Source organism: Melitaea cinxia, chromosome 23, assembly GCF_905220565.1.
Source record: "Melitaea cinxia chromosome 23, ilMelCinx1.1, whole genome shotgun sequence".
Classification (NCBI taxonomy): Eukaryota; Metazoa; Arthropoda; class Insecta; order Lepidoptera; family Nymphalidae; genus Melitaea; species Melitaea cinxia.
In genome coordinates this window covers 9,698,818-9,725,940 of record NC_059416.1, presented here as the reverse complement: position 1 = coordinate 9,725,940, position 27,123 = coordinate 9,698,818, and the positions used below count along the sequence as shown (strand labels likewise).

Genomic DNA, 27,123 nt, shown 5'->3' with positions numbered 1-27,123 from the left:
AAACAAACGGTATTACAGCAATATACAGAATGACAAACAAAAAACTATCACTCAACCAAAAACAATTTCCGATATTAGAACATAATATTACGAGTGTTACAAAGTCAAGAAAATATATATATTATAATTTCAATGTTTTAGAATTTTAATCAGTTTTAGTAAATATAATAACGGTTAATAATATTAATTTTTATTTATATATTTAAATTTAAATTAATATATTAATAATAATAATAACATAAAAATATTAACGGTTTTTTCTCATTATTTCATTATTTAGGTCTAAGTTTTTATTTTACATTATTTCCTAGAAGCTAGCGTATGCTATTGTATCCTCAAAATTACTAGATTATGTGAAAGCCCTTAGCTATTATGGCGTGATTGAGTAATGAATATACAACCTTCTTATGTTTCGCTTTCATAATAGTAGCAAGATTTAAAATCATATCAAATAAAAGCAAACACTGCTCGACATAAACCATTTACAAGATTTAAAAAAAAATTAAACAATTTTGATAAAGACGTAAACTTGTAACTTGTCGACGTTGTCATCACGATCAATAAACTTATCCCATTGATACGCCATACATAAAAATACGTGAAATACTTAAAAGTGACCGACGGATACCGACAAAGGTGTCACAAAAGTGTAAATTAGATTGTCGGCCAACGATTGATGTGGCGAATCTGTGTTGGGCCGACAATGTCGCATTGTAGGTTTTGCAGGTACGGTCGTTTGTATCGAGTAGTACAAGATACCTTTTATTATTTAATATGACGGCACTCTTTTAATGTTAAGTTGATTAATATGTTTGTCGATCCTATTTTCGTAGAGGCGTAACACGAATAGTTTCAAATATCAGATGCTTTGTACTATTTCAAACATTTTTTACCAAGCCTATCTTTAAACACGATGGTCTTGTAAAATATAGAAATTAATCTATCTTAACGTTGGTATTACAATTATATTTTTGTCTGATACATTTTGCACACCTACTGTGTGTGATGTTTTCTGGATCGTTGGACCGACGATCTACGTAAGATTGCCGGTGTAGGCTGGTTGAGGATTACGGAAAACTGGGATGTCTGGTGCGAACTCTAAGACGAGTATGTCCAGCAGTGGACTGCGATAGACTGAACTGAACTGGACTGAACCTTTACTGTATCTACTGTACTACATTTATATCTTAAGGTTCACCTTGACTTGGTAGATGATATTATCAAAAAACGAATGTTTTGAGAAATAAGTGTATAGTTAAATATATTGTGCATTAAAGAGCCAACACGAATGTCTTGTTTGTCTTTGTCGAGTTTTGGAAGTATTTTATATTTTTAACCATAAACTAACGGTTATCTAGGTATCTCGAATTGGACAGTTTGATTTGCATATTACTATCAATCAGATAAATAGATACAAATATTAGAATTAGGTAAATTATGGTAAACTGAATCAGCACATTGAGTAAGCAAAATTCTTCTTCAAGTTAAAATGGTAAATATTTTTTATTAGTTTGTATTATATACGCCTAAGTATTTTCGGATGATTCGAAGTAATTCAATGGTAACTATAGTTAGGTGGCTGCTCCAGCAGTTTTAATAGACAGCCATTTGTTAAATCTAAAAAGTAAAAACAAGCATAGATTAAATTGCGCAAATGTTCAATGTTGTAATGTTTATCATTTAAAACGCAACTTTCAATATCTAAGATTTTATTTTTGTGTTACCCCCACATTAGGAATTCTAAACATTTTTGAATATCATATCAAAAATTGACCGCTCCAGCGGGGTTCGAACCCGCGTCTCCGACGTACCGTGTCGGCGCTCTAGCCAATTAAGCTATGGAACGATACACCCGCTCGAGCGAAATTTTCGATATGATAATTTTAAATTACGGTTTAAGCGAACCGTGGCGCCGTCTATAGTGAGCTCTTTACAGAAACCCGTAACTATTCAAAGTTTCATATTACAATGAAAATCTTTGACAGGAGACGACACCGTGCTATTTTTAATATCTAAGATTTTATTTTTGTGTTACCCCCACATTAGGAATTCTAAACATTTTTGAATATCATATCAAAAATTGACCGCTCCAGCGGGGTTCGAACCCGCGTCTCCGACGTACCGTGTCGGCGCTCTAGCCAATTAAGCTATGGAACGATACACCCGCTCGAGCGAAATTTTCGATATGATAATTTTAAATTACGGTTTAAGCGAACCGTGGCGCCGTCTATAGTGAGCTCTTTACAGAAACCCGTAACTATTCAAAGTTTCATATTACAATGAAAATCTTTGACAGGAGACGACACCGTGCTATTTTTAATATCTAAGATTTTATTTTTGTGTTACCCCCACATTAGGAATTCTAAACATTTTTGAATATCATATCAAAAATTGACCGCTCCAGCGGGGTTCGAACCCGCGTCTCCGACGTACCGTGTCGGCGCTCTAGCCAATTAAGCTATGGAACGATACACCCGCTCGAGCGAAATTTTCGATATGATAATTTTAAATTACGCGGCGCCACGGTTCGCTTAAACCGTAATTTTAAATTATCATATCGAAAATTTCGCTCGAGCGGGTGTATCGTTCCATAGCTTAATTGGCTAGAGCGCCGACACGGTACGTCGGAGACGCGGGTTCGAACCCCGCTGGAGCGGTCAATTTTTGATATGATATTCAAAAATGTTTAGAATTCCTAATGTGGGGGTAACACAAAAATAAAATCTTAGATATTAAAAATAGCACGGTGTCGTCTCCTGTCAAAGATTTTCATTGTAATATGAAACTTTGAATAGTTACGGGTTTCTGTAAAGAGCTCACTATAGACGGCGCCACGGTTCGCTTAAACCGTAATTTAAAATTATCATATCGAAAATTTCGCTCGAGCGGGTGTATCGTTCCATAGCTTAATTGGCTAGAGCGCCGACACGGTACGTCGGAGACGCGGGTTCGAACCCCGCTGGAGCGGTCAATTTTTGATATGATATTCAAAAACGCAACTTTCAGTTCAGCAAAATAGTTTTTAGTTATTTTTAAATTTATTCTTGCATGGTTCTGTTGATATGAACCTCTGACATAGGAATTCAAAGCCTTGTAAGGTTCGTACAGTATGACTCGTTTATCTATTTAAGTAAAAAAGAATCACGGAAATGTATATACGTGAATAAATTATAATAGGTGTGCAGAATTGAGTATTAGTAAAATTCACATTAAGAGAAAAAAGAAGAAAAAAGAGAGGAAAAATAAGGTAACGTTAGTGACAATCGCTATAATATACACATATAGATACTATACAAAATACATACATACATAAACAGATACAAACATACATATATACAACTATATATAAACACATAGGTACAAACATATTATCAAGATAAAGTATGTATTGAAAAAAAGTATGTCAGTACCAAGTTTGCTGAAATCGCTAGTAAGGTGGTTTTTGGTTGTACATTAAGGGTTTGTACTCACTATCGTATTTGAAAAACAATTGGAAAATAAATACTAGTAGTTTTAATGTTATGATATGACAAGCATTTTTTATTTTTTACAAATAATCACGTAGGTTTTTATAGCCTACAAGAAAACCGACTTGAACTACATCGACAAGTAATATAACGTAAGTAGACGAAAAAAATTAACAAACGCACTAGTTGTCACAAAGATTTTCGAGGATTTCTCTCGATTTCTCTGGGATCCCATCATCAGATCCTAGTTTCCTTATCACGGTACCACACTTGAGATATCTCCTTTCCAACAAAAGAATTATCAAAATCAGTTCATAAATGACGAAGTTATTCCCGAACATACATAAAAACGAAACTAACTTAATTGTTGATCAGTCAAAACCATTGTAACTATATTTAAATATAACCTTTTTCGATGAATCTAGTAGGTGCTATGAAGAAACTTGACGTTAGTTTTTCTCTAAATCGATAAAAGTTAAAAATAATAATATTCGTAACCCCAACCTCATCCTCCACCCCTACAAGGGGACAACGCCCCTCCCAGTTGACCCCAAGCTAGTCCCCCTAACCGTGGCCGTGTTGCGGTGACATTAGTTTTTAAATCAATTAGGCAGTACGAGGTTTGAAAAATGCTCGTTTGAATTATAATAAAATTTAATTCCGTTTTCCCTTTTTTTTTATAAAGAATTGATAAAAGTGTTAACTCTTAATTATATCTAGGTATATCTCGGAATATAATTCTATTGACGTATTTTTAAGCTCTTTATTTTTTAGCGGCTTAAAGGTTAGCTTTGTAAATATATTTGTAGTTCCTACTGTAAAATGGTTTTTATTTTTATTTAATAGTAGTTATATAAGAATATGCGTATCGAGTACAGTTGATTAGTTTATTTTTGCCTGGTATTTTCACAAATTATCTTTTTAAAAAAATGGCAAGAAAGAAATTAATTTACTAGAAAACTTAGAAATAAAAAACGTGGAGGTGGTAGACCTAGTAAATACTCGTAATAACAATCAAACATTGTCCAAGGTCGTCAGTCTAGCGTATGCGTGTAACAAAATCACATAAAATTATTGTGAATGAACAAAATTAATAATATATAACTATTTCATTCACTTTTAGTCTAAATTGAGTAAAATGAAAAGTAAAGAAAAACAAAATCGTGTACATATCATTCATAATAAAAGCGAGAGTGATTTTATTCAATAAATTCTTTACAATTTCGTAAACAGATCAATAGACTAAGGTTAAACTGCTTTCTGTAAAATGTAACACGAAAAAGGATTTAAAAAAAAAATTAAAATCATAAACAAGTTTAAAATTATACTATAAAAACGGCATAGCGTCAGTTTGTCTGCGTTGCATCAATGGGTATATGATGGCGCGCGTACAATGACTTGTCAGCCATTTTAGATTTATAGCGCATTTTGTTCTTAGCTATCTGCGGTCATGGTCAAATATAGACCACACAGAATATCGCGAAACGCTATATAGAGGATGATTCAAATATTAATTTTTCTTTTAAACTTGTTTATTGTAGGACAACGAAGGTTAATTCTTTTTTTACACAAACTTAAACGTACTTTTCTATTAAACTTAGACTTTCAATTCTTTATGTAGACGTTGGCGTTAAATAGCAATAAACAGATTCTTACATTCAAAACAAGCATTTCATTTTCCCGTATAGAAATCAACTAGTTAAATTTTGTCTATAATTTAATTATAATCATTTATTTTAAAACGCGTTATGTGTTAATGTGTACTGAAAGTTTCTACACCTTATATAATACTACAGCGTTCTACGCCCATTGATAAAATTGAGACCATTCTATGACAACCGTAGTAATTGAAAATACAATAAGAATAGAGAAAAAGTGACCAAAAATGACATCATATAAAGTTGTCACGGTTTTAGAAAATTCCACTAAACGATATTTTAAATTATGCCAAGAGCATTATAATCAAGATTTATATGATTTTGATACAGAAATTAGATGGACGAAGAGTGAATAACTATTATTATGTAGTATTAAAAGAAGGCTGAGGTGTTTTTGAATGAACGTTATGACTTTGTGGTTGGATGTATTGAAATATAAATTTAATATGTTATTTATTAGAGCAGGATAATAGAACTTTAAATTCAGATCATTCCATTACACATTATATGGGAATATACATAAGTACTTAGATTTTTCAGATCCATTTCTCGAATACAGACAACTCAGAAATATTATATTAAAAAAAAATACGCTTAGGTGTAACAAAAAATGTTGTATACTGCTGTGTATCAAATGATTTATGATATGGTAACAGTAGCCTCTAATAATTAAATATTTCTTCATCACACGATGTATAATCATAAAATAAGTAGACTAATATTATTAAGACATAAAATAAGATATATAACCATGTTTTACGTGTCAAGTAGTTAATGTTAGTGATCATGAAATTTTAAAAGTTATATGTAGGTAGACTTCTAAGCGAATTTTAAACGTTTGACATATCTTTTTATAGAGAAAGGACACATCTGCAAATTTCTCGCTCGAACATTCGAAACAGCACATCTGGAGAAATACTTAACTTTACGAAGATCACAGCTAAATAGCACTGCATATCGAGTAGTGCTGTGTTCCTGTGAGTAAGGTAGTTAGAACTCCTATATTTCTGGTGTTGTAGGCGTCCATAAGATACGGTATATTAGGTTACCATAAGACGGATCATTTTATATTTATTGTTTTCTAATGTTTGCTTTTAATGTTTCTTTTTTTTTCTTTCATCTTCTAATGTTTAATTTTATATTTGCTTATTTGATAGCCGTGATATTAATATTTTTTTTCAAATTATATTAGAATCAAAAATATGTGTAATATATAAACTTACTACCTTATTTTAGAAATGTAAAACATTATATTTGGGTTTAGTTAAACTATTTTTCGCTTCAATTTTAAGTTCATGTATAATTTTAACTCTCATAAACCTCATCATCTACTCTCATCATATATTTCAAAGAAAATCTTCTTTTTTTCTAAAAATACCGAGCTAAGCTCGGTCACCCAGGTACTTTTAATAAGAAATCTTGATTCGCTACTCATTTGACTTTTGTTTAATTTATTACTAATTTATTTATTTTATACTTTTAAAGATTAAACATTAATAATTAAAATATTATTTATAGAATAGAATGCCTGCGGTCAACAACGACCATTCCCAGCGTGGTGACTACGGGCAAAACACATGAGTTCGCGCCATAATGTCGGTCGCGAACTTGTGGAGGCCTATGTCCAGCCGTGGACTGCGATAGGCTGAAGTGAGTGTGTGAGTGAATAGAATATAAAAAATTATAGCTTTGATACATTTGATTTTAAATTTCTATTTAATATTAGCTGACCCGGCGAACTTCGTATCGCCTAACACAAACTTTATCGTATGGTATTAAAGTTCAAATTGACTTTTAAGTATTATCACAAATCTTTTTTATAGAAGTATAGAAAAGTGTTGTTTTTAGACTTTTTCAGGAAATTTAAATTTTTTTTTTAGAATTTTTCTCTCCGTAAGAACCATCCTCGTACTTCAAGGAATATTAAAAAAAAAAAAAATAGCGAAATCGGTCCAACCGTTCTCGAGTTTTGCGCTTAGCAACACATTCAGCGACTCATTTTTATATTATAGATAACTGAGGTAGGGCACAGCAGGAATTTCCTGCTTAAAATATGGAGCAGCCCGACTGGGGTAGTACCTCGACCTTACAGAAGATCACAGAAAAATAATACTGTTTTCAAGCAGTATTGTGTTCCTGTTGGTGAGTAAGGTGACCAGAGCTCCTGGGGGATTGAAGATTGGGTCGGCAACGCGCTTGCGATGCTTCTGGTGTTGCAGGTGTCTATAAGCTACGGTAATCGCTTACCATCAGGTGAGCCGTACGCTTGTTTGCCGACATAGTGACATAAAAAATAAATAAATATGATCGTTGTGATATTTTTTTAATCTGATTGAATGAAATATATAGTCTGTGCTCTATTATTAACAACGTATAAGAAACTGTATTACTGTAAGCTAACGGATCGATCACTCGAATAAAACCGCCTCAAGATATCAAGGCGTTTGCAAAAACCTCCAAATAATATAAAATCTTTTGAAAGTAATTTCTGTTACTATCGGGCTCTTGATGAATGAGCTCTTGCGAGATTAGATTGCGAATTTTTTCTTGGAATGGTGATACTTTTTTATGAGATCAAGTAACGTAAATAGACTTGATTTTATTTTTGACTAGCTGCGCTCGCGACTTCGTCCGTGTGAAATTTAACAATAAAGTTTTTGTTCAGTTCTCAGAGTTATAAAGTAAATAGATTTCTAAAATAAAAGTAGCATAAGTTGTCTCCTTTTTACATCACATATCTGCCAGTGAAATTCCCGTCAAAATCGGCCAAGCGGTTTCAGAGATTAGCCGGAACAAACAGACAGACAGAAAAAAATTGTAAAAAAAATATTTTGGTATATGTACCGTGTATACATCCATATGCATTTAGTAAAATAACGGTTATTTTTAATATTACACACAGACACTCCAATTTTGTTGATTTGTATAAATTTTCGTAAATTTTCTGTTGATAATCAAGGTTACGTCCATCAATTTATATTATATTTTTTTTAAGGTTCCGTAGCAAAGATTGATGATAACTTATTACTAACACTAAAATGATTGATGATAATGATAATTAAAATGCTTATAAATAAAAAAGCGATTCTTAAATTTTAATAATGTTACATAAAAAGTAGATAAGTAAATGTTAAATTAAGTCATAAAGTAAGATTTATAACTGCTATTTTACAATAAACTTAAATTACGATTATTTCGTGTGAATATTTTAATTTTTAAATAATTCACGTCAATCTCAACAAAATGGCGGCAATCGATCACTCGCGACACGAAATTTGACAGATCGCGCCAATTTCGCAGTCCTTCCCTCAGAATTCTCAAAAAGCGTCAAAAGCGTCGCAATCAAGACTATTGTATTTGAATAGGAACTCGATTTGTTTAGATTGATCCTTTCGATCAATTATATGGACGACGGGACTTCACTTTTTATGTCCAGGAAATGTTAGGTTTTTGTTGCACAATTGTATCGCTACTTCGTCTTAAAATCAAAATTTTAAAACGCAAGTTTTATTTTAACGGAAATACGTACTAATATTTTTGCTGTTTAAACATCAAACTTTTCTTACAATTAAAATGGTTTTCTTCTATTTCGGACTTTCAATTATATATTACACCTATTTCAATTAAATATCAAAAATAAAACACTAAACATTTCCTAAATATTTGGCTTTGTAAAATAAAATTGCTAACGAAAAGAAACGCTCCTTTCAAGAGTTCAATAAAGTACCCATATGTACATGTATTGTTCTGCTTGCGTGTATATAACGCATAAATCGTCACAACCGCAACAATCGGCAAAACCATTAAAACAAACAAGCTGGCAGCTGCAAGGGCCGCGACCACTCGAGCAGAACGCTCTGCCCCTGAGCCCGCCTCCGGACGACGCACAAAAATCAACATAAATAACATTACACACCCCTATCTCAAAGACTATGACACCTCCTATGAACTATACAGCCTAACTACCATTTAGCTTATGCACAACAATCAATCTTATGCCAACAGTTTAGGGTATTTTATGTTTAAATGTGATCATATAGTTGTAACAAAAGATTCAAAGCACCCTTCAAGTGTGCAACAATTGAAAAATATTTCGTCTCTTTCGTCCATTCAATGGCATCGGTTATCCCTCTACTTTTGGGCGATTTTATTAAATTTATTGTTAAAGGAATGTATATAAAAGTTGTTGAAATGAGAAAGGGTCCCAGTCTGATACATCGGTCGTGTGTGAATCCATCTTTATACTAGTCGCGAAAATGTTGTCTATTCAAAAAAAATATTCAAGACTTTTTAGACCTTGGGATGTGAGTGATAGTAAAAATACCGAGGAAATAGAGATAAGTGAATCAAATGAAATAAAAGACATGGAACTAAAGAAAAGAAAAGAAGAAAAACGTGAAAGCCGCTTAAGGAAAATCCGTGGAACTTTCAAGAAGAATGAAAATAATAATCACCAAGATGCAACTGTGTCTACAACGACTATGGATAATGAAGATGATAAAAAACGGAATTTAAGTGCTCTTGAAGATGTTCCTGATTCACCCGTCGCAAGTCTAAGCTTGTGTTGTGATAGACTTTTAAAAGAACCGGAAAAAATAAAAAACGAAGAACAAGAAGATACCATTAAGAAATCCGCTGAAAATTTACATACACACAATTTTCTACATCAAAATATCGTGCCGCCAAGTTCTTACAATCAAAGTTATATACCTGAATACTTACCTACAGACATCGCACATACGTTAGGTATACCACCAACAGATCCTCTTCTTCTGGAATCATTAGCTCAAGGGTATGCAATGGAACTAGAATACGCAAGAATATTACAACAAGAAAACGAAGCAAAACTCCTTAACGCGAGAAAGCAAAGACCGAAGAAATACAAATGTCCGCACTGCCAAGTTGGTTTCTCCAACAACGGACAATTGAAAGGGCATATACGGATTCATACGGGTGAAAGGCCTTATAAATGCGATGAAAAGAATTGTGGGAAGACCTTTACGAGGAATGAGGAGTTGACGAGGCATAAACGGATACATTCTGGCGTTCGTCCATACCCCTGTCCTACTTGTGGGAAGAAATTCGGCAGAAGAGATCATTTAAAGAAGCACACGAGAACTCATTATCTTCACGCTGAAAGGATGATGCCTGTCTTCGTGCCGCTATCTGCAGTTCCACATGTTGGCTTTCCTTATTTATATGGGTATTAGTTAGCGCTGTAAAATCTCTTAGCAATGTATATAAATTATAATGAAGAATTTTGTAAATTATAAAATATATATTTTTGTACGAAAGTTTGATAGTGAAATATTATATGTAGTTTTAAGATTATCATTATGTTAAAAGGATTTCCTGTTAAGATTATTTTTGTAAGCGAACACAATAAAACAATATTTTTTATAAATAAGAAATTTTCTTTTCTTTTTATTTGTCTACTTACAAAACATGTGTATACAATTTATGAAGCATTTGCTTTTATTTAGCCTATTACACATTATTAACTGTTGCTTAAACAAGTACATGATGTATAAAATACGATATATATTTTCTTTCAAAGTTAGCTTAGAAATTTTTACTCCTTCATTCAAAAAATCGTGCTTTGTACCTAATTAATTTTAAAAACTTAACTTCAAATTCAGATTAAAATCAAGTATATAATTACTTAAAATCTCAAAAATAAAATAAAATAGAGTATTTTATTCGAAAATATACAATTTAATATAATCTTTTCGTACTTGACCAGTCGTCGACTCGGGTCAAGATTCTCATTTGCTAAGTCGTAACTCTTATAAAACCTTTTCTTAAAAATTACGCTCTTTGTTAAAATATTTTGAAAAAAAATATTAATTATGGAATGATTTTAGAACACATTATTATAGCTAATTTTAAAAATATTTGTGTAATATCAAAAATGAAAACCATAAAATAAATAAATATCCTATAACATTCGCACACAGTAGTCTGTTCAAATGTTAAGCAACTTAATGCATGTGTTATAGGCCACAGCCGACTGATATAACTGAATATTTTTTTAAATAAATATACATAGAAATACTTTTATATATAAATATAAAAATACAAATATTACACCCAAACTCAGGCGGGAATCGAACCCGTAACCCGCAGAACGGAAAGCAGGGCCACTACAAACTACGCCAACGGGCTAGTCAAACCATAGATATTATTTATTTTAACCTAATGAAAACATTGAAGCTATTATATATATTATATAGACAGATATTATAAGGATACCTATATAATTTGTAAGCAGCCTTGGGAGTGGGAGCCGCTGCGAAAAAAGCTGAAACGACTAAAAGGCACAAATATCACCACTAATTACAAATAACATCTTTGTGCCGTTTTTTTTTTTAAGAGATAACTCCTCGGCTTATTGCCTCTACTGGTGACAAGAGGGCTGGTGCATTTTTGCCCAGAGAATCAGCATAGCGATTCAACGAGGAAATGTGGCCAACATTTTTGGCACCATTCTACGTGGACATGATTTATACCATATGTATCTGAAAATATTATAAGTTCTTAAGTTGTTAATTGTAAATATTCGAAATAAATATTCTATGCTTTTTATGTATGTCTATATATTTATGTATCTTATGTTATATACAGGCGAATTATTTATTATTATCATTAGTACATACACCTACTTTCCGACTTATTCTCTAATCTCTTCATGCTCTTTGTCAGAGGATTGTCTGAAAGACATTGCTCTTTAAACGATAAGATCGTCTTATGTGCGATCATCACTTGGTTTTTCGTCCTTTTTTAACCAACTTCAAAAAAGGAGGAGGTTACTCAATTCGACCGTATATATTTTTTTATGTATGTTCAGGGATAACTCCGTCATTTATGAACCGATTTTGATTATTCTTGTTTCGTTGGAAAGGAGATATCCCTAATTTGGTACCATGATAAGGAAACCAGAATCTGATGATGGGATCCCAGAGAAATCGAGGGAAACTCTCGAAAATCCGCATAACTTTTTACTGGGTGTATCGATTTTGATGATTTTTAATTTAATCGAAAGTCGATGTTTATCTTGTGGTCACATTTAAAATCCATCGAGATTTGATTACAACTTTTGGAGTAATCTTTGATAATGCGTATTTACTTGACAATTTTTTTTGTCTACGTGCGCTGTATTACTTGTCGATATAATTGAAGTCGCTTTTTCTTCGTTTGCCTGTAAACACAATTATTGTGTATCCATATACAATAAAAATTAATCGTATATGTTTATTGTATGTATTGTAAAATTTCCACTTAAAGTATGATCTTAAAAAAAAGTTGAGTTTACGCAAAAAATACATACTCAGTCCAAAATCTGTAAATGTAAATACAACATGTAATATTATTACAACAGAATCACTTGATATACCTAGTAAATTGGTAATTAAATCATTTAGATTTCTAAGCTGTTTTGTTTGATTTTTAAGATCTTTAACTTCACAACATTATATCATATTTTAGAAGGCTGCTTCTTCGATCCATCTTCAAGCTCCGGTGGAGTTTGATTAGTTTAGAAGCGCTTATAATAGTACGCATTTTGAATATTTGAATCTCGTAAGATTGGTTGACAACGTAGTTTGATAACATATTAACATACTAGCTGTGCCCGCGACTTTGTCCGCGTGGAATCTAACAAAACAGTTTTTGTTTAGGTTGCAGAGTTATCAAATAAATTTCTAAAATAAAAGTAGCCTAAGTTACTCCTTATTACACCAGCTGTCAGTAAAAGTCTTGTCAAAATCGGTCCAGCTGTTTCAGGGATTAGCCGAAACAAACAGACAGACGAACTAAAATTTTAAAAATTGTTATTTTAGTATATGTACCGTGTGTGTACAAGTTGACAAGATATTTGTTTTTATTTTTATTATAATAGAAAAAAATTGAAACATAACTAGCCCGTTGGCGCAGTTTGTAGTGACCCTGCTTTCTGCTCCGAGGGTTGTGGGTTCGATTCCCACCCCAAGTTTGGGTGTAATATAAAAATTTATTTATATATTTACATATGTATTTATCTTTATTTATTTATTTATTTATAACTGGGCATGCACTATTACGTTTATATAAAAGAAAAAAAGGCGTCCGAACAAATATACGTATTAAAAACGTTCCAAAAATTTTCGTGGAACTCTTAATATTTCATTCTTCTCTGAACTTTGAATTAAAAATATAGGTAAGTATTAAAAGCCAAAAAATTATAAGTTTTTATATGAATAACTTTAAAGGCCCTTCCTTAATATCGATACATCATTCGTCTTTAAGAATTAAAAAAAAAATTACGCAAGCCAAACGGTATTGAAGCACGGACTTCCGGTGTCCCGAATGGGCACAGACAAACAATTATTTGTAGTTAAATATTTTGACTCTGTACCATTGTGTTGGACACTTGCGAGATAAAAAAAAATAAGAATTGTAAAAGATACGTTGACAATAAAACTATTTGTAGTTATTAATCACTGTTATTTAAACGATAACAGCTTTATGGGAGTGAACCAAAAGTAAAATAACCTTTAATCTTTTTAACAATACTCTTTTTTTCGCACCTCTACTAAAAGAATAATTAATTAAACAATAAAAGTAATAAAGTAAAAAAATATATTAAAGTGGTCTTATAGAGAAGAGCAAACTCTTACTAACTACCTTTGAGTACAATACATGGTATCTATAAAGCAGATTAGGAAGTGTAGCTACTAAAAGTTGAATGTTTAAGGAACCTATAAATCACTAACAAAAATTACTAAATATACAAGTTTGATATTGTACGGTTTTTTTTTTCAGACATTGATTGGTTCATTAAATAAATTTAAATAAAATTTTATACGGAAGAAATCAATCTACGTAGGGATTGACATTAGTTTTTTTTATATTAGGTACTTGTTTCTATTAAATAATCCTCGGTACCCCTCCCCTATAAATTGAGTTGGCGGAGTAATATTGTAGTTGTCGATTTGTACTATAAAACATATAGATTATGTCTAATAAATAACAACTTTAGAAGTCAAATTAGACATTTTCCCACGTCCATTAACGTCTCCTCCGTAGAAAAAAAAAAATCGAAAGACGGTAGCAATCGTTCCCAGCGTGAATCCGCAATTTGTGTCAATTTGCGATCTCGCAAAGAGGCATTGTCGTTCTTGTCAGCTTGACGTCTTTATAATCTAATAAAATTTAAAATTACTTCCTACATAGAAATTAGTGTATAGCATCACGTGTTAAACTATTGCATACTAGCGGAAACCCTCAAGTTTGTTTGTTGTTTGCTTTTATTTAATTAGAAGAAAGAAGAAGAAGAAATAAACTTTATTGTGCATATTACATAACATACATCTTTAAAAATAAAATTTGCAAAACAATACTATGCACAAAGGCGGTCTATCTATCTCTATCTAATCTCTCTTATCTCTTATCTCTCTCTTATCTCTCTATATCTATCTAATTATGTAGTGTGTGGAAATTATTATTAAATATTAATATATTTTTAGAGGTTACTCCTTAAGCATCGATTTTCATATGGCGCCCGGTATAAAAAAATATGAGGAGTAAAATCTATTGAACGAATGACCTTGTTACGCTTTTGTTAACGCCATCTATCGGAACCCAATAGGGTATTATTTGATTCGTTTATTTACCATTTGATGTGGTATTATTCTTTTTCTTAGACTAGAAAGCCTTTTTTATGCCTATTTAGGTAGTCGATCTGAAGAAGTAAACTACAGTTGTGCGTCGTTAACATTAAAACATAAAATTATAATTGTAAGCAGAAATATACTAAGCTATTAGCTACAATAAATGTTTGTTACGATACGTAGTGTCTACAAAAATGTTGTTTTTTTTTTATTGAAACTTTAAGAACTGCATGTTAATTAAAGATATCAAAATATTTTTTGAAGATAAAACTTAAATTTAGTAGTAGTAGATTAACATATAGGTAGGGTCGGCAACGCGTTTGCGAGGTTTCTGGTGTTGCAAACGTCTATATGCTACGGTAATCGGATATTGCAAGTGTGGTACCATGATAAGGAAACCAGGAGCTGATGATGGAATCTCAGAGAAATTGAGGGAAACCCTCGAAAAAAACCGACTTCAATTACATCGACAAGTAAATACAACGTAAGTAGACGAAAAAAATTAACTAACGCACTATTCGTCACTACGATTTTCGATATATTAATATATACGGTCGAATTGAGTAACCTCCCCCTTTTTTGAAGTCGGTTAAAAATAGAAACAAATAGGATTCGTAAAAAACAAATACTAGCATTTAGTTCAAACGGCAATCTCTGCATTTAAACAATTTTTTTTTGTCATCACATTCAATTGTTCATTTGTAATTATAATTTAATTTGGGATTGGCTCTCAGTTAACAATTTATTTATAGTGTTGATAGTTAATTTATTGCTCTTATTTATAAGATCTGTTATATATAATTGTGTTTGTATGCTACGAAAAAAAACCGGCTTCAATTACATCTACGAGTAAGACAACGTAGGTAGACGAGAAATAGTCAAGTAAATACGCATTATTAATTAAAGTAAGTAAAAATATAACATAATAGTAATGAAAATATATAACAAAAGTTTAGTAAAGTTAAGTAATACGCATTAGTAATTATTAAGCTCTGATCCTTCTCCTACATGGGGAAAGAGGCCTATGCGCAGTAGTGGGATATTACAGGCTGAAGCGTGTAAATACACATTATTAGACATAACTCAAAAAGTCCTTGTCGATTGAATTTAAATGGACCCACATGACAAGTATCGCCATTCGAATTAAAAAACAATCAACGAAATCGGTCCAACCAGTAAAAATTTCTGATTTAACATACATAAAACAATACAGTCGAAAAGAGGACCTCCTCCGTTTTTGATGTCGGTTAAAAAGTATGCAATGCCGGATTTATCAGTAAAAACAATTTATCACAGGCTATCATTATTTAGATATATTATTAGATTAAAACTCAATTTCATCGTATAACTGTAATGGATAGATTATAAATTTTGAACGTAAAAAAAAACGTGGTCAACGTCTATAGACACTAACAACGGGTGAGGCTGAAAAAACTCAACTTTTTGTCACCAAAAACGCATGAGAAACTTAAAAATCCTTTTATCATACAACCCGCCTACAAATCCTACAAATTTGCTGAATAGATAAATTATAGTCCACATCGGATTTATCGGTTTGTTATTTGAATAAAAAGTATACTTCGGACCTTTATAAGCAGGTGAGTCTGATTGAATGAATGGTTTTTTTTTATGACAATTATAATGACGCAGAGTAAACAAGTATTGTTTGTCAATCTTAACAAATATCTTTTTTTTATAATAAATGTGTAAGATTTAATTTTATACTCTGTCCGCGATTTCGTTCACACGGTATTTTATGATAAAACTCTTTGGTTATATTTTATGGTGGTTAGAAAGAATGATGGTACTTTTATAACGCCGAGTTGCACGAAACAAAATAAAATTTAAGTAGAGATTAAACTAATTTAATCACAAGAATTTCATACAATTCTTGCGATTAAATTAGTTTAATCACTACTTAAATTTTAATTTCTTTTCGCGCAACTCGGCGTAAGTCTACTTAATTTATGTACGAAATTTTTGCATGAATAATAATTAAATGAATTTTAACTATTTTTGCCCTAGAACATTTTTTTTTTACTTTTTATAGTTTGAACAGTATTTGTTCTAAGTAAATTGAAAATAATTGTAATTTAAAATTATTTAAACGGAACAAAATATATCATTTGTATTTTTTTTAGTTATTAACTCTAAGTGTAACCTCTATTTTGTGTTAAAATATATAGATGAACAATAATAACATAACGATGCGAACTTTTTGCACTTACGGTCACTAACTACTATCGTCAAAATTTAAAACGGTGTATTTTCTATAACTAGTGGTTGCCTAGGGGTCGAGATTCGACCATAATTAAAAATTTAAATTATAGAAAACCAAAAAATAATGAAAATAAAGAACCTTTTTTAAAATTTTCAATTTGACTACAGACTGACAATCAACAAAAAAATATAATATGCGTGTGTGTGTCAAATAACTAGGTGTTGTGTGTATTGATATAATATATTGTTATGCATAATTTAAAAAAATATATTAGCACGCATTCTGCACTTCTCTCTATATAAATTGTAAGTGTGTGAAATTTCACACTACTCATCATAACACACTAATTTTTTTATGTGACCATAAACGAGAAAATAATGTTATATGTTTATTTATTGCACGACTAGATATAATAAATAAAAGAATAAAAAATCAATAAAAAAGTAAAGATAATCAATATATATAGTTATTAAACACGGATTCATGATGTCAAATAGCTGTCCATTTGTACTCAGAAGTTACATTCTAATGTCCATGGTGTATGAATCTCATGACCATAAATTAATCTTTACAAATCCAGTGGCCATGGGAACCAGCGTCAGGTGGGTAATCACGCCTACGTTTTCCTTTTTTGGCCACTGCACTACTCGTGTAGGATGTCCATATAATGAAATTAAAAAAAAAAACTAAGAATAGGGCTGCGTAAACGATTTAATTTTTTTATTTATTTTTATAAACGCTTAATTAATTTAGTCAAGTGGGCAGTATTATCCCTGTTATTTATTCTGTTTAGATATTTTTTTTGGTCTTGATGACACCAATTTCTTTACTAATTTCTTTGTTTATCGTGATCTTATTTATAAATCACTTAATATAAATGTAAGAACAATTTTAGCCGGATTAACAAAAATAATGTGAAATAAAAATAAAATCCGAGAAACTCAACTATTACAACCACCGTAAAACCCAATTAAATAGACTCCTAAAGATTGCATTTACAATACAAATGGCCGCTTTACTGCGGTCATTACGTCAATCTGCTCATTCATGACTTGAAAATGTAAAAAAAGTACAATTTTATTCTCACAGAGCACTTGGAGCGGATTTTTTTCTAATTCGTTACGGCACAGGTTTTATTAGTGCCTACAGGTACGAAATAAGCGCTTTTTGTGACATATGACATTGATAATTGTATGGAAGCCATTTTTTTTATTTCGCGCCTAAAAAGTGATCGATTTGATTCGATGTTTGTGTTTGTTTAATCGACCTTTTTGATTTGTCACTTGCACAGAACTGTTTAAAAATCTCCCACGCAATGCTTTTTTTAAATTGGGATTGGCTTCTAGGTACAGTTTTTAAAAATTGTTTGATAAAAATTTAATTAATTTCAAAAATTTACGACAAAAACAAAATTATTATTCTACGCATGCTTAATTATGATATTTAATGTTCGACGTGTATCATAAAAATTAACAACCGAGTATGTTCAATTTTATGTTAAAAACATTTTGAGCATTTTGATCTTTATAGGGTCATTGCGCCTGTTCGCGTCCACTTAGTGCAGTTGGCAAGTTTGAAGAAGAAAATAAAAATGTCCCCGCACTAATTTCTATGAAAAATTTATTTACTGTGTTCGTTATATAGTCTATTTAAAGATTAATTTTCAGTTTTGTTCGAAACGTCTTGTTATTATTTTATTTAAATACAAACTTCAGAATTAGGCGATTTACCCAGTTTGCGTCCATAAAATCCAATTTGCGTCCACCCGCTGGACCACTTCGCGTCCACCAGCTTAGAAAAGGAATAAAGAGGTGATATTTTTATGATAATGTAAAGAGAGGTTAGATTTTAATAATTTATTTATTGAAGAATTATAGTTATTTAAAAATCAACATATTAACATTAATAAATCACTATAAAGAAAATAAAACACCTATTTATTCTTCTAAACATTGATAAAACTTAAAATTAAAAAACAAATTAGGTACCCATGTATTTAGTAAGTAAATAGTAATTCCACCTATAAAATTCAACAATTATCTGTTCTGTGAATTTTAAAGGAATGTAAGCAATCTAAAGGATCAGCCTGCAATTACAATCACAGCAGCCTTCGCAGTCGACTACTGGACATAGGCCTCGACAAGTTCACTCCTGTGTTTTGCCCATAGTCACCACGCTGGGCAGGCGGGTTGGTGACCGCAGTACTGGCTTTGTCGCACCGAAGACGCTGCTGCCCGTCTTCGGCCTGAGTATTTCAAAGCCAGCAGTTGGATGGTTATCCCGCCATCGGTCGGCTTCTTGAGTTCCAAGGTGGTAGTGGAACTATGTTATCCCTTAGTCGCCTCTTACGACACCCACGGGAAGAGAGGGGGTGGCTATATTCTTTGATGCCGTAAGCACACAGCACCACAAAGATCAGCCTTGATTAATAATTATGGAAACAAAATACGAGGTGGACACATATCTCCATTCGCATTAAATATTAATAATACCGTTATGTTTTCTTCTTCGTTACTTGGTTTTATTTGATACTAGCTGTGCTCGCGACTTCATCCGCGTGGAATTAAAAAAAAATATTGTTCTGTTCGTAAAATTAAAAAATAAATAAATTTCTAAAATAAAAGTAGCCTAAGTTACTCCTTATTACATTAGCTATCTGCCAGTGAAAGTCCCTTCAAAATCAGTCCAATGGTTTCAGTGATTAGCCGGAGCAAACAGACAGACAGTCTTAAGCATAATACTAAAAACAAAACAATGTAACATTAATAAATATAAAAACATTAAATTCAATTCTCATAACATATTATATACAAAGTAACTTTTGCGAATTCACTCCACGAACAAGAAAAAAGGTCTAGTGTGTCAGCCACCAAGTTCAGCGTTCTGACTGAACGAGCAAGAGGTCCGTTGCGCACTAGCTCGGTTCTGCCGTGGGGTACTGCAAATAAGCTCGGACGCCGCTTTCGTTGTAGATACCTATCGGGTACGCTCAAATCTATCCATTGCAGTAACCCTGGATTATTGACAACACCGCGGAATAATTTTAAAATATAAGTTGCCAGAGCCAGCTCTCTCCTAGTCTCCAACTTGTTGTATCGAACCATGCCCAATACAAACAATGTTGAATACATCAAGGGATACAAGGGATACACGCCATTAAGCCTAAGGTAAAGAAACCTGGTGAATTTATTTTGAATATGTTCCAGCATGAGACTGTATTTGACTTCATGTGGAGACCATACTACCGCATTATACTCAAGCTGACTTCTTATTAGGGCATCATACAGTAAAGAGATTGCTTATTTTGGTATATGTACCATGTATAAATCAATATGCATTTAGTAAAAAGCTGTTACTTTAATATTACAAACAGACACTCCAATTTTATTTATTTGTGTAGATAAGTTTTGTACCCTCTTGGTCTGCACCCACTGATTTTGTCCAATATCGGAATAGCATATTTTTTGCATAGGTGCTTGTCTTACCGATTTCCTCTTCTCTTGAATGTCATGCAAAACTTCCCTTAAATCTTCCTCTGTGTATGTTCTTTTTTTCTTCTTCTTCTTATCTGCAAAGAACTCATCTTAAACAGAAAAAAAATAAGAAAGAAATTACATATTTCATTCAAAGTAGAATAGGTATTAACATGTAGTTATTAGTTTTATGTATTAAAGTTATAGAATTAATTTAAGAAATGGACGCGATTTAGTTTTATTATTAATCCCTTTAGGTATAGTTTGCGTCCATTGCGGACGCAAAGTGGAAGTTTTATAAATTCGGTGTAGTAGTTCGCGTCCACCTTATTTTAACTGTTAACTATAAAAAAAATAAGCAAATTCATAATTATTATAATTCCTTTTATCATAACCAACGCCTAGAAACAGCTATGTATTCAAAATAGACATAAAATAATAAAAGACTTACCTTCAAACGAACCGCTGCCCACTATTTTCTTCTCATTATTCCGTGCCTTCGCGCTCTCTTGTTGAACAACTATTTTTTTTACCCGGGATTGCTTGGTCGCACAGAACTTTTGTCTATGCGTGCGTGCCTCTAATACATTGAGTTATTGCCGGTAATTACTTTTCGACTTATTGGTGTCTTAGTATACTTAATTTCGAGACTTTTGAAACTGAGATCCGTAAAATGGACGCGAATTGGGCGGTGGACGCGAACAGGCGCAATGACCCTATTTAAATTCAGTAGGTTCAAAATCTATCCTTAATCTTACTACATTCGACTGTTCAGTTCTTAAGGAATTAGGCACCGCATTTGTTTCATAGATTCCCTTAATTTCTCATGTTGTACAATTTCTCATATAGTTATGCGTTTAATTAATTTTATTGACTATCATATAACTTATGGTCCCCTCAACCACGATCGGTAGTCAAAATGGCGACCACCCATAGCGTACCATTTGTCACCACACTAATGATCACACGGCATTATAATATTGAATTTGTGGTCGGAAATCGATTTATTAATACATTAAATAAAAGTAAAGGGACTTGTACTTTTTCTTACTTCCGATTTGAATCTTTTTCATTTAATATTATTATTATTATTGACTAGCCCGTTGGCGCAGTTTGTAGTGACCCTGCCTACTTACCTACTACCCTTACCTATAACACAAGCATTAAGTTACTTTAGGAACAGATGACCGTGTGTGTATGGTGTAAATATTTACTTATTTATTATTTACAATTTATTTATGTACTTGGTATTTGTTATAATGATGACAATCGACAGCATCTAAAATCTGTTTCATTGATTGTAGATAAAAAAAAATTGGCACATAAGTCCCTGATCGGATTTATTAGAAGGTAATACAATATAAAAACAGCTTTTCGTTTGATGTATCACAGCGTGGTCAAGTTCATATTACAGTAAGCAATTAATAGTAGTACAATTTACTTCATTACGGATGCGGCTTTATTTAAAATCACTTGGCTACTTTTTATATTCAACAAAATTATAAAACGCTCTATTGAAAACTTAACAAAATCAGATATAATGTTCTTCATATCAGGTGTCGATATTTAGGTACCTAAATTGTTTCCATCTCTACTAATAAAATATATAAGTCTCTTGTGACAGTGTTTCTACCGAACTCTATATATTCTTTCTTCTTTGATTCTTATCAAGTTTTTCGTTGTTAGGCCAACGTTGCTCTGCCATATTTGCCGGGTAAGCTTGTAAACTATAACTTTGAGTTTCACATGTCGGACAGGTTGAGTAGAGATTTATAGGGAAAAATAAAAATTAAATATATAATTTTATCTTATGAATACCGTTATACGTCAGATAAATTTATCAGCAACTATGAAACAGGCCTTTAGTGTTTGTTGAAAATAAAATAGATAAATCTCGAAATTTTGATGATCATTCTTGCAATTTAAATTACAAGAGAAAAGTGGAAAAAAATAAAATATTTTGCACAAAATTCACATCAATTGTACCTAACAAAATTAGGAACACATACAGAACAGAGACGACCAATTTTTTTTGTTGTGATTTTTTTAAATTCAAGTGTGAACAAAACTTGAATGTGAATAATACTTAATTTAGAAATAATCGACAAGTGCTTGAGTGTGTTTAATAATTTAATGAATATTGATCAAGTTTTTACTCTGTACACTTTAGTTTCATTTGAAAAGAAATCTGTGATTTTATTAGTAAATAAAAAAACAGTATGGACGCTTAGTAATAAGAAAAATATTCAAAAGAAGGACCAGGGCCGGATTTATGGTAGGGCAACCGGGGCTACAGCCCCGAGGCCTCCACAAAAGAGGGGCCTCCACAATAGATATTTCGGATATTTTTTTTTTAATTCATACTAGTAAACACTAGTAAACAACTTTTACTTTCATATTTTTGCGTTCTACCTTTACCTATAGTACCTACTTTGTACAAATTACATTAAATATTAACAGAAATCATCGATCTATATTTGTTCACTTTAATCAGACAATCAGTAAAGTATCAAAATCTTAAATTGCCCTGATAAGCAATTGTCCTTATATTTAAAAAATAATTTGGGGCCAAGCGGCCGTTACCAAGAGGCCTCCAGAACTCTAAATCCAGTCTTGACAAGAACTTAAATATTTAAGCACATATCCGCACGAGTACATATTCGCCTTTCATGCACACACCTACAAGAACACACAGTCACCATTACACACACACAACTTACTATAATTACAATGGATTAGATTGAACATAACCGTTTATTGTCCAACATTGTATTTCATAATAATGAAGATGTTTGTATCAGAGTAATCCTATTTTGGCCATATTCATACTTGAATGTTGTATTTATACTATTGTATCATAATGCTGTTGTTTTGCCTCGTAAAAAATAAATAAATATTTGCATGTATCAATTAAAATATGACCTTCTAGTTATATTAATAATTCGTTTTATGTGCAAATGAAAAACTATCAAAAAGATGCGACGAAAAAGGAGATTATGTTTACAAAAATAAGTACTTCGTAAATCAGCCATTCATTAAAATATTTCTTGCTTTTAACTTTATAATGAATGAAGATTTCCTTAAAATTTGTTAAATGAGCGCCAAGAGTCTAAGAAATAAAACTCGGGACTCTTAGGAGACTGTTCAAAATCTATCCGATATTATTTCTATGCACGCAGTTGCAGATCTCTACAATAGTATACTATAACTATTACGTATTAATCAATAAGGCGACACGATGTCTGTAGTACTAACATTAGTCCGGGATAGCTTTTAACATTTCTAAACAGTCACAGTTAGCATCAATGGCATATTTCAATAAATTTAATATCAAACCATACAACATAATACTATAAATCAAGCAGCAACAATGGGTGGATGCGCTCAACTGCATTGTTACAAATATTTCTGACCCCTCAACACACAACGGTGCTAGCATTTCTGCGGTTAGACTGCACAACACGGCAGAGTAATAATTTAGTATCGTAATGAAATGCTAAGTGACACATTCATATCATTTCGTAAAAAAAAATATAATATGGTCATCAAATATTTTCTTTACAAAAATTGCAGTAATTATCCAGTTGTATAGTTTGAACCTTTGCGTCATTTGCCGTTGTCATAAAATTTAGAAACGAAAATATTGTATATTTTGTTGTAGATATGTAGTTCTAAAGGTATAATTGTTTGCTCGCAAATGATAAAAAGACCGACTTTAATTACATCGACAAGTAATACAACGCAAGTAGACTAAAAAATTGATACGCGTTATCAAGGATTACTCAAAAAGTAGTAATCACGTCTCGATCAAATTTAAATGGGACTACAATACAGCCCCAGCTTCGATTAAAAAAAGAATCATCAAAATCAGTAGGGGTATACCGATATGATATGAAATGTATAATAGAACGTAGCTTGACGAAAAAATAGTCAAGTAAATACGCGTGATTAGATACAACTCGAAGAGTACTTGTTAGATCTCAAGTATAAGTTAAATGGGACCACATGACACGGACCTCCTTTCGATTAAAAAAAAAAATATCGAAATCGGTCCACCCTGTCAAAAGTTCTGAGGAAAAATTGAGAATCTCCTCCTCTTGTGGAAGTCGGATAAAATTACTTTAGACGAATGATCCGACATTAACTTGTGCTAGACTACAGTATATATACCAAAATAAACTAACATTCATGTACTTCGATACCAGTGTTTACATACATATTTTTATGTTATATTTTTAGCGGGTTTAAATATTTTGGAACCTTTGAAGCCTATATTAAGAATTGACAACTTTCATTTATTATTACTGATCTTCTACTGAACCTCTCAATTTAAAGTACGTCCTATATTAGGATATATAATTAAATTCAGCTTCTAATATGTTTTGTTTACTTTATTGAATATAACGTTTAAAACTCATCCCTAGCATTATCATTTAACTTCTTAGAGTATTCTTCTAAAAGCATCATCACTTCTGTCGAATCAAAGCTTAGCTTAACAAACACACCCATATTGTCAGCAAAGTAACTTTTAAGCGCTTTAAATATTCTCAAAGGTCGACTTTTGTTAAGGTACATTTTTAAGCAAAAAGGTTTTATATTTTTCATCAATTCAATTATTACTTTGGTGAATTGTTCATTTTTATCTTTAAAAGGCAGAATTATCTCAAAAATATTTAGTAGACCAGTGCAAACTTGGGGTGTCGACATTCTTTCTATAAGACCTATTTGTTGATATAGTTTCTTGTCTAATGAGTGACTCTTAAATGAAGTATCATTACGTGCTCTGACGTGTTCTTCTAAAATGGTATTAAATAGATCAAGCAAAGTATAAATAACAGACGCATCTAATTTTGAGACTTGATCGTAGAAAGGTTCTAATCCCTTTACTTTCATCACACGAGCTTGAACTCTTGGGTTATTTGGTAACCAAACATACATAATATCAATGGCGTGAGTTTTGAGAGCTAAATTTGGATCATGCTCGAAGATATCTAGTAATTTATCGACTACAGGTACTGGGATTAGTAAAGTAGTTGTTGAAGGTGCGACGTTAAATAGTGTTTTGATTACAATCAAAACTTGCTTCTTTAAGCGCTCGTAGCCCGTCTCTACAATAAGAGATAAAATCTTTTCTACGCCTTTTATGGTAAGAAACGTGTGAGCATTTTCCGGTATTTTTATTATTTCTATTAAATCTTCTAATGTATCTACAATTTCGTCATACTTTTCTTCAGCTTCTGCTGTGGTAAGGATGCCTTTCTTTCGAGATTTCTCAACGAGATCCACTATTTGATCGATTTTTTCGAGAACGTTTTCAATATCCTTGGCTTCAGATAAATGTTTTATTTCTTGGGATTCATTATTCTTTTCTATTTCAGAAAATACTGCTTCAGCTCTCTCTGAAATTGAATAGAAGTCAATTACTGCTCTCAAGTAATATTGTGTTCTCATGGTGAGTAAAGGAGCCATATTTCCGTGGAGGGTCGACAATGTGGACGATAATTTTAATGTTGCAAGCGACCATAGGCTACGATATTCCCTTATCATCAAGTGGACTGTACACTAGTGCCCCAAGGGTTTAAAAAAGACTGTTAATTTGGTAAAATACTTTTTGTTATTTTTAAAACAAGTTAAGTAAGAGTATAAGATAAATACACAATACATACAAGAGCATTTACCTTCTATAAATTCGTCAGCAGTACATATTAAAACTAAATTAATCCATAGTAATAACACAAGCATTCTTAAAAAATATATTCTATTTCAATGAAATTCTTGATTACTGTGTTTTATACTAATTAAGATAATGTACTTAACGAATTAACATACATGAGCTAAGCACGCTTATTCGAAATATTGATAAATCATAACATAGACATTATTAAAAAAGAAAAATAAATGTTTCGTACCAGATATAACTGTCTATTTTTTATAAAAACTATGTATATGAATTTGTTGATAAGATCATTGAAAGTAGGTCTTAAATAACAATAGTTATGTATATAGTTACTAATAACAAATTATTTTTCCATTAATATGATGCCACAATACACTAATTTGATATTCTTAATAAAAAATTGGATTACATTAATTCGAGTGTAATCGTTAAATTTTTTTTGAGTTTCATACATTCAAGGAAAATATTTTCAATAATGTTGCATTCGTTGGTGTTTTTTTTTTCTACAAACTATTATGACAATATATTGTCTTACAATTGTAAGATGATGTTTTCCATATCCGTACACAGCAAGAACCTAACACAGATTACATGCATAAATTATGCTTATGTGAAACTAGCTGTGTGTGTGAGTTTTTTTTTTAACAATACTTCATTACCTATGCTAAAAGTGACGCCGCGTTGGCGCAGCGGTCACAGCCATGGATTGTACCTGTTGCGCTGGCGGTTGCGGGCTCGATCCCCGCACATGACAAACATTTGTATTGGCCATACAGGTGTTTGCCGTGGTCTGGGTGTTTGTGCAGTCCTTGTGGGTCTCCCCACCGTGCCTCGGAGAGCACGTTAAGCCGTCAGTCCCGGTTGTTATCATGTACACCTGATAGCGATATTTTATACTTTATTGTATTGTACACCACAAATATATTACAAACAAAGCACAATGGGCGGACTTATGGCTACTTAGCCGTTTCTTCCAGTCA

The 27,123-nt window shown here is 31.9% G+C and overlaps 2 protein-coding genes across 2 annotated transcripts; one reads left to right on the top strand and one right to left on the bottom strand.

Moving 5' to 3' along the window:
- The first annotated feature begins 9,381 nt into the window (after positions 1–9,381).
- Positions 9,382–10,335, top strand: LOC123665307 (zinc finger protein 629). The gene has a single exon (XM_045599631.1). The coding sequence runs from the start codon at positions 9,382–9,384 to the stop codon at positions 10,333–10,335; it is 954 nt and encodes a 317-aa protein (XP_045455587.1).
- Positions 10,336–24,842: 14,507 nt separating this feature from the next.
- On the bottom strand, positions 24,843–25,935 carry LOC123665119. The gene has a single exon (XM_045599464.1). It carries the CDS (start codon positions 25,933–25,935, stop codon positions 24,874–24,876), a length of 1,062 nt encoding a protein of 353 aa, XP_045455420.1. The 3' UTR covers positions 24,843–24,873.
- Between the last annotated feature and the right edge of the window lie 1,188 nt (positions 25,936–27,123).

Coding starts and splice junctions, on each gene's coding strand:
- LOC123665119 (XM_045599464.1), bottom strand. CDS start 25,935: ATGGCTCCTTTACTCACCATGAGAACACAATATTACTTGAGAGCAGTA.
- LOC123665307 (XM_045599631.1), top strand. CDS start 9,382: ATGTTGTCTATTCAAAAAAAATATTCAAGACTTTTTAGACCTTGGGAT.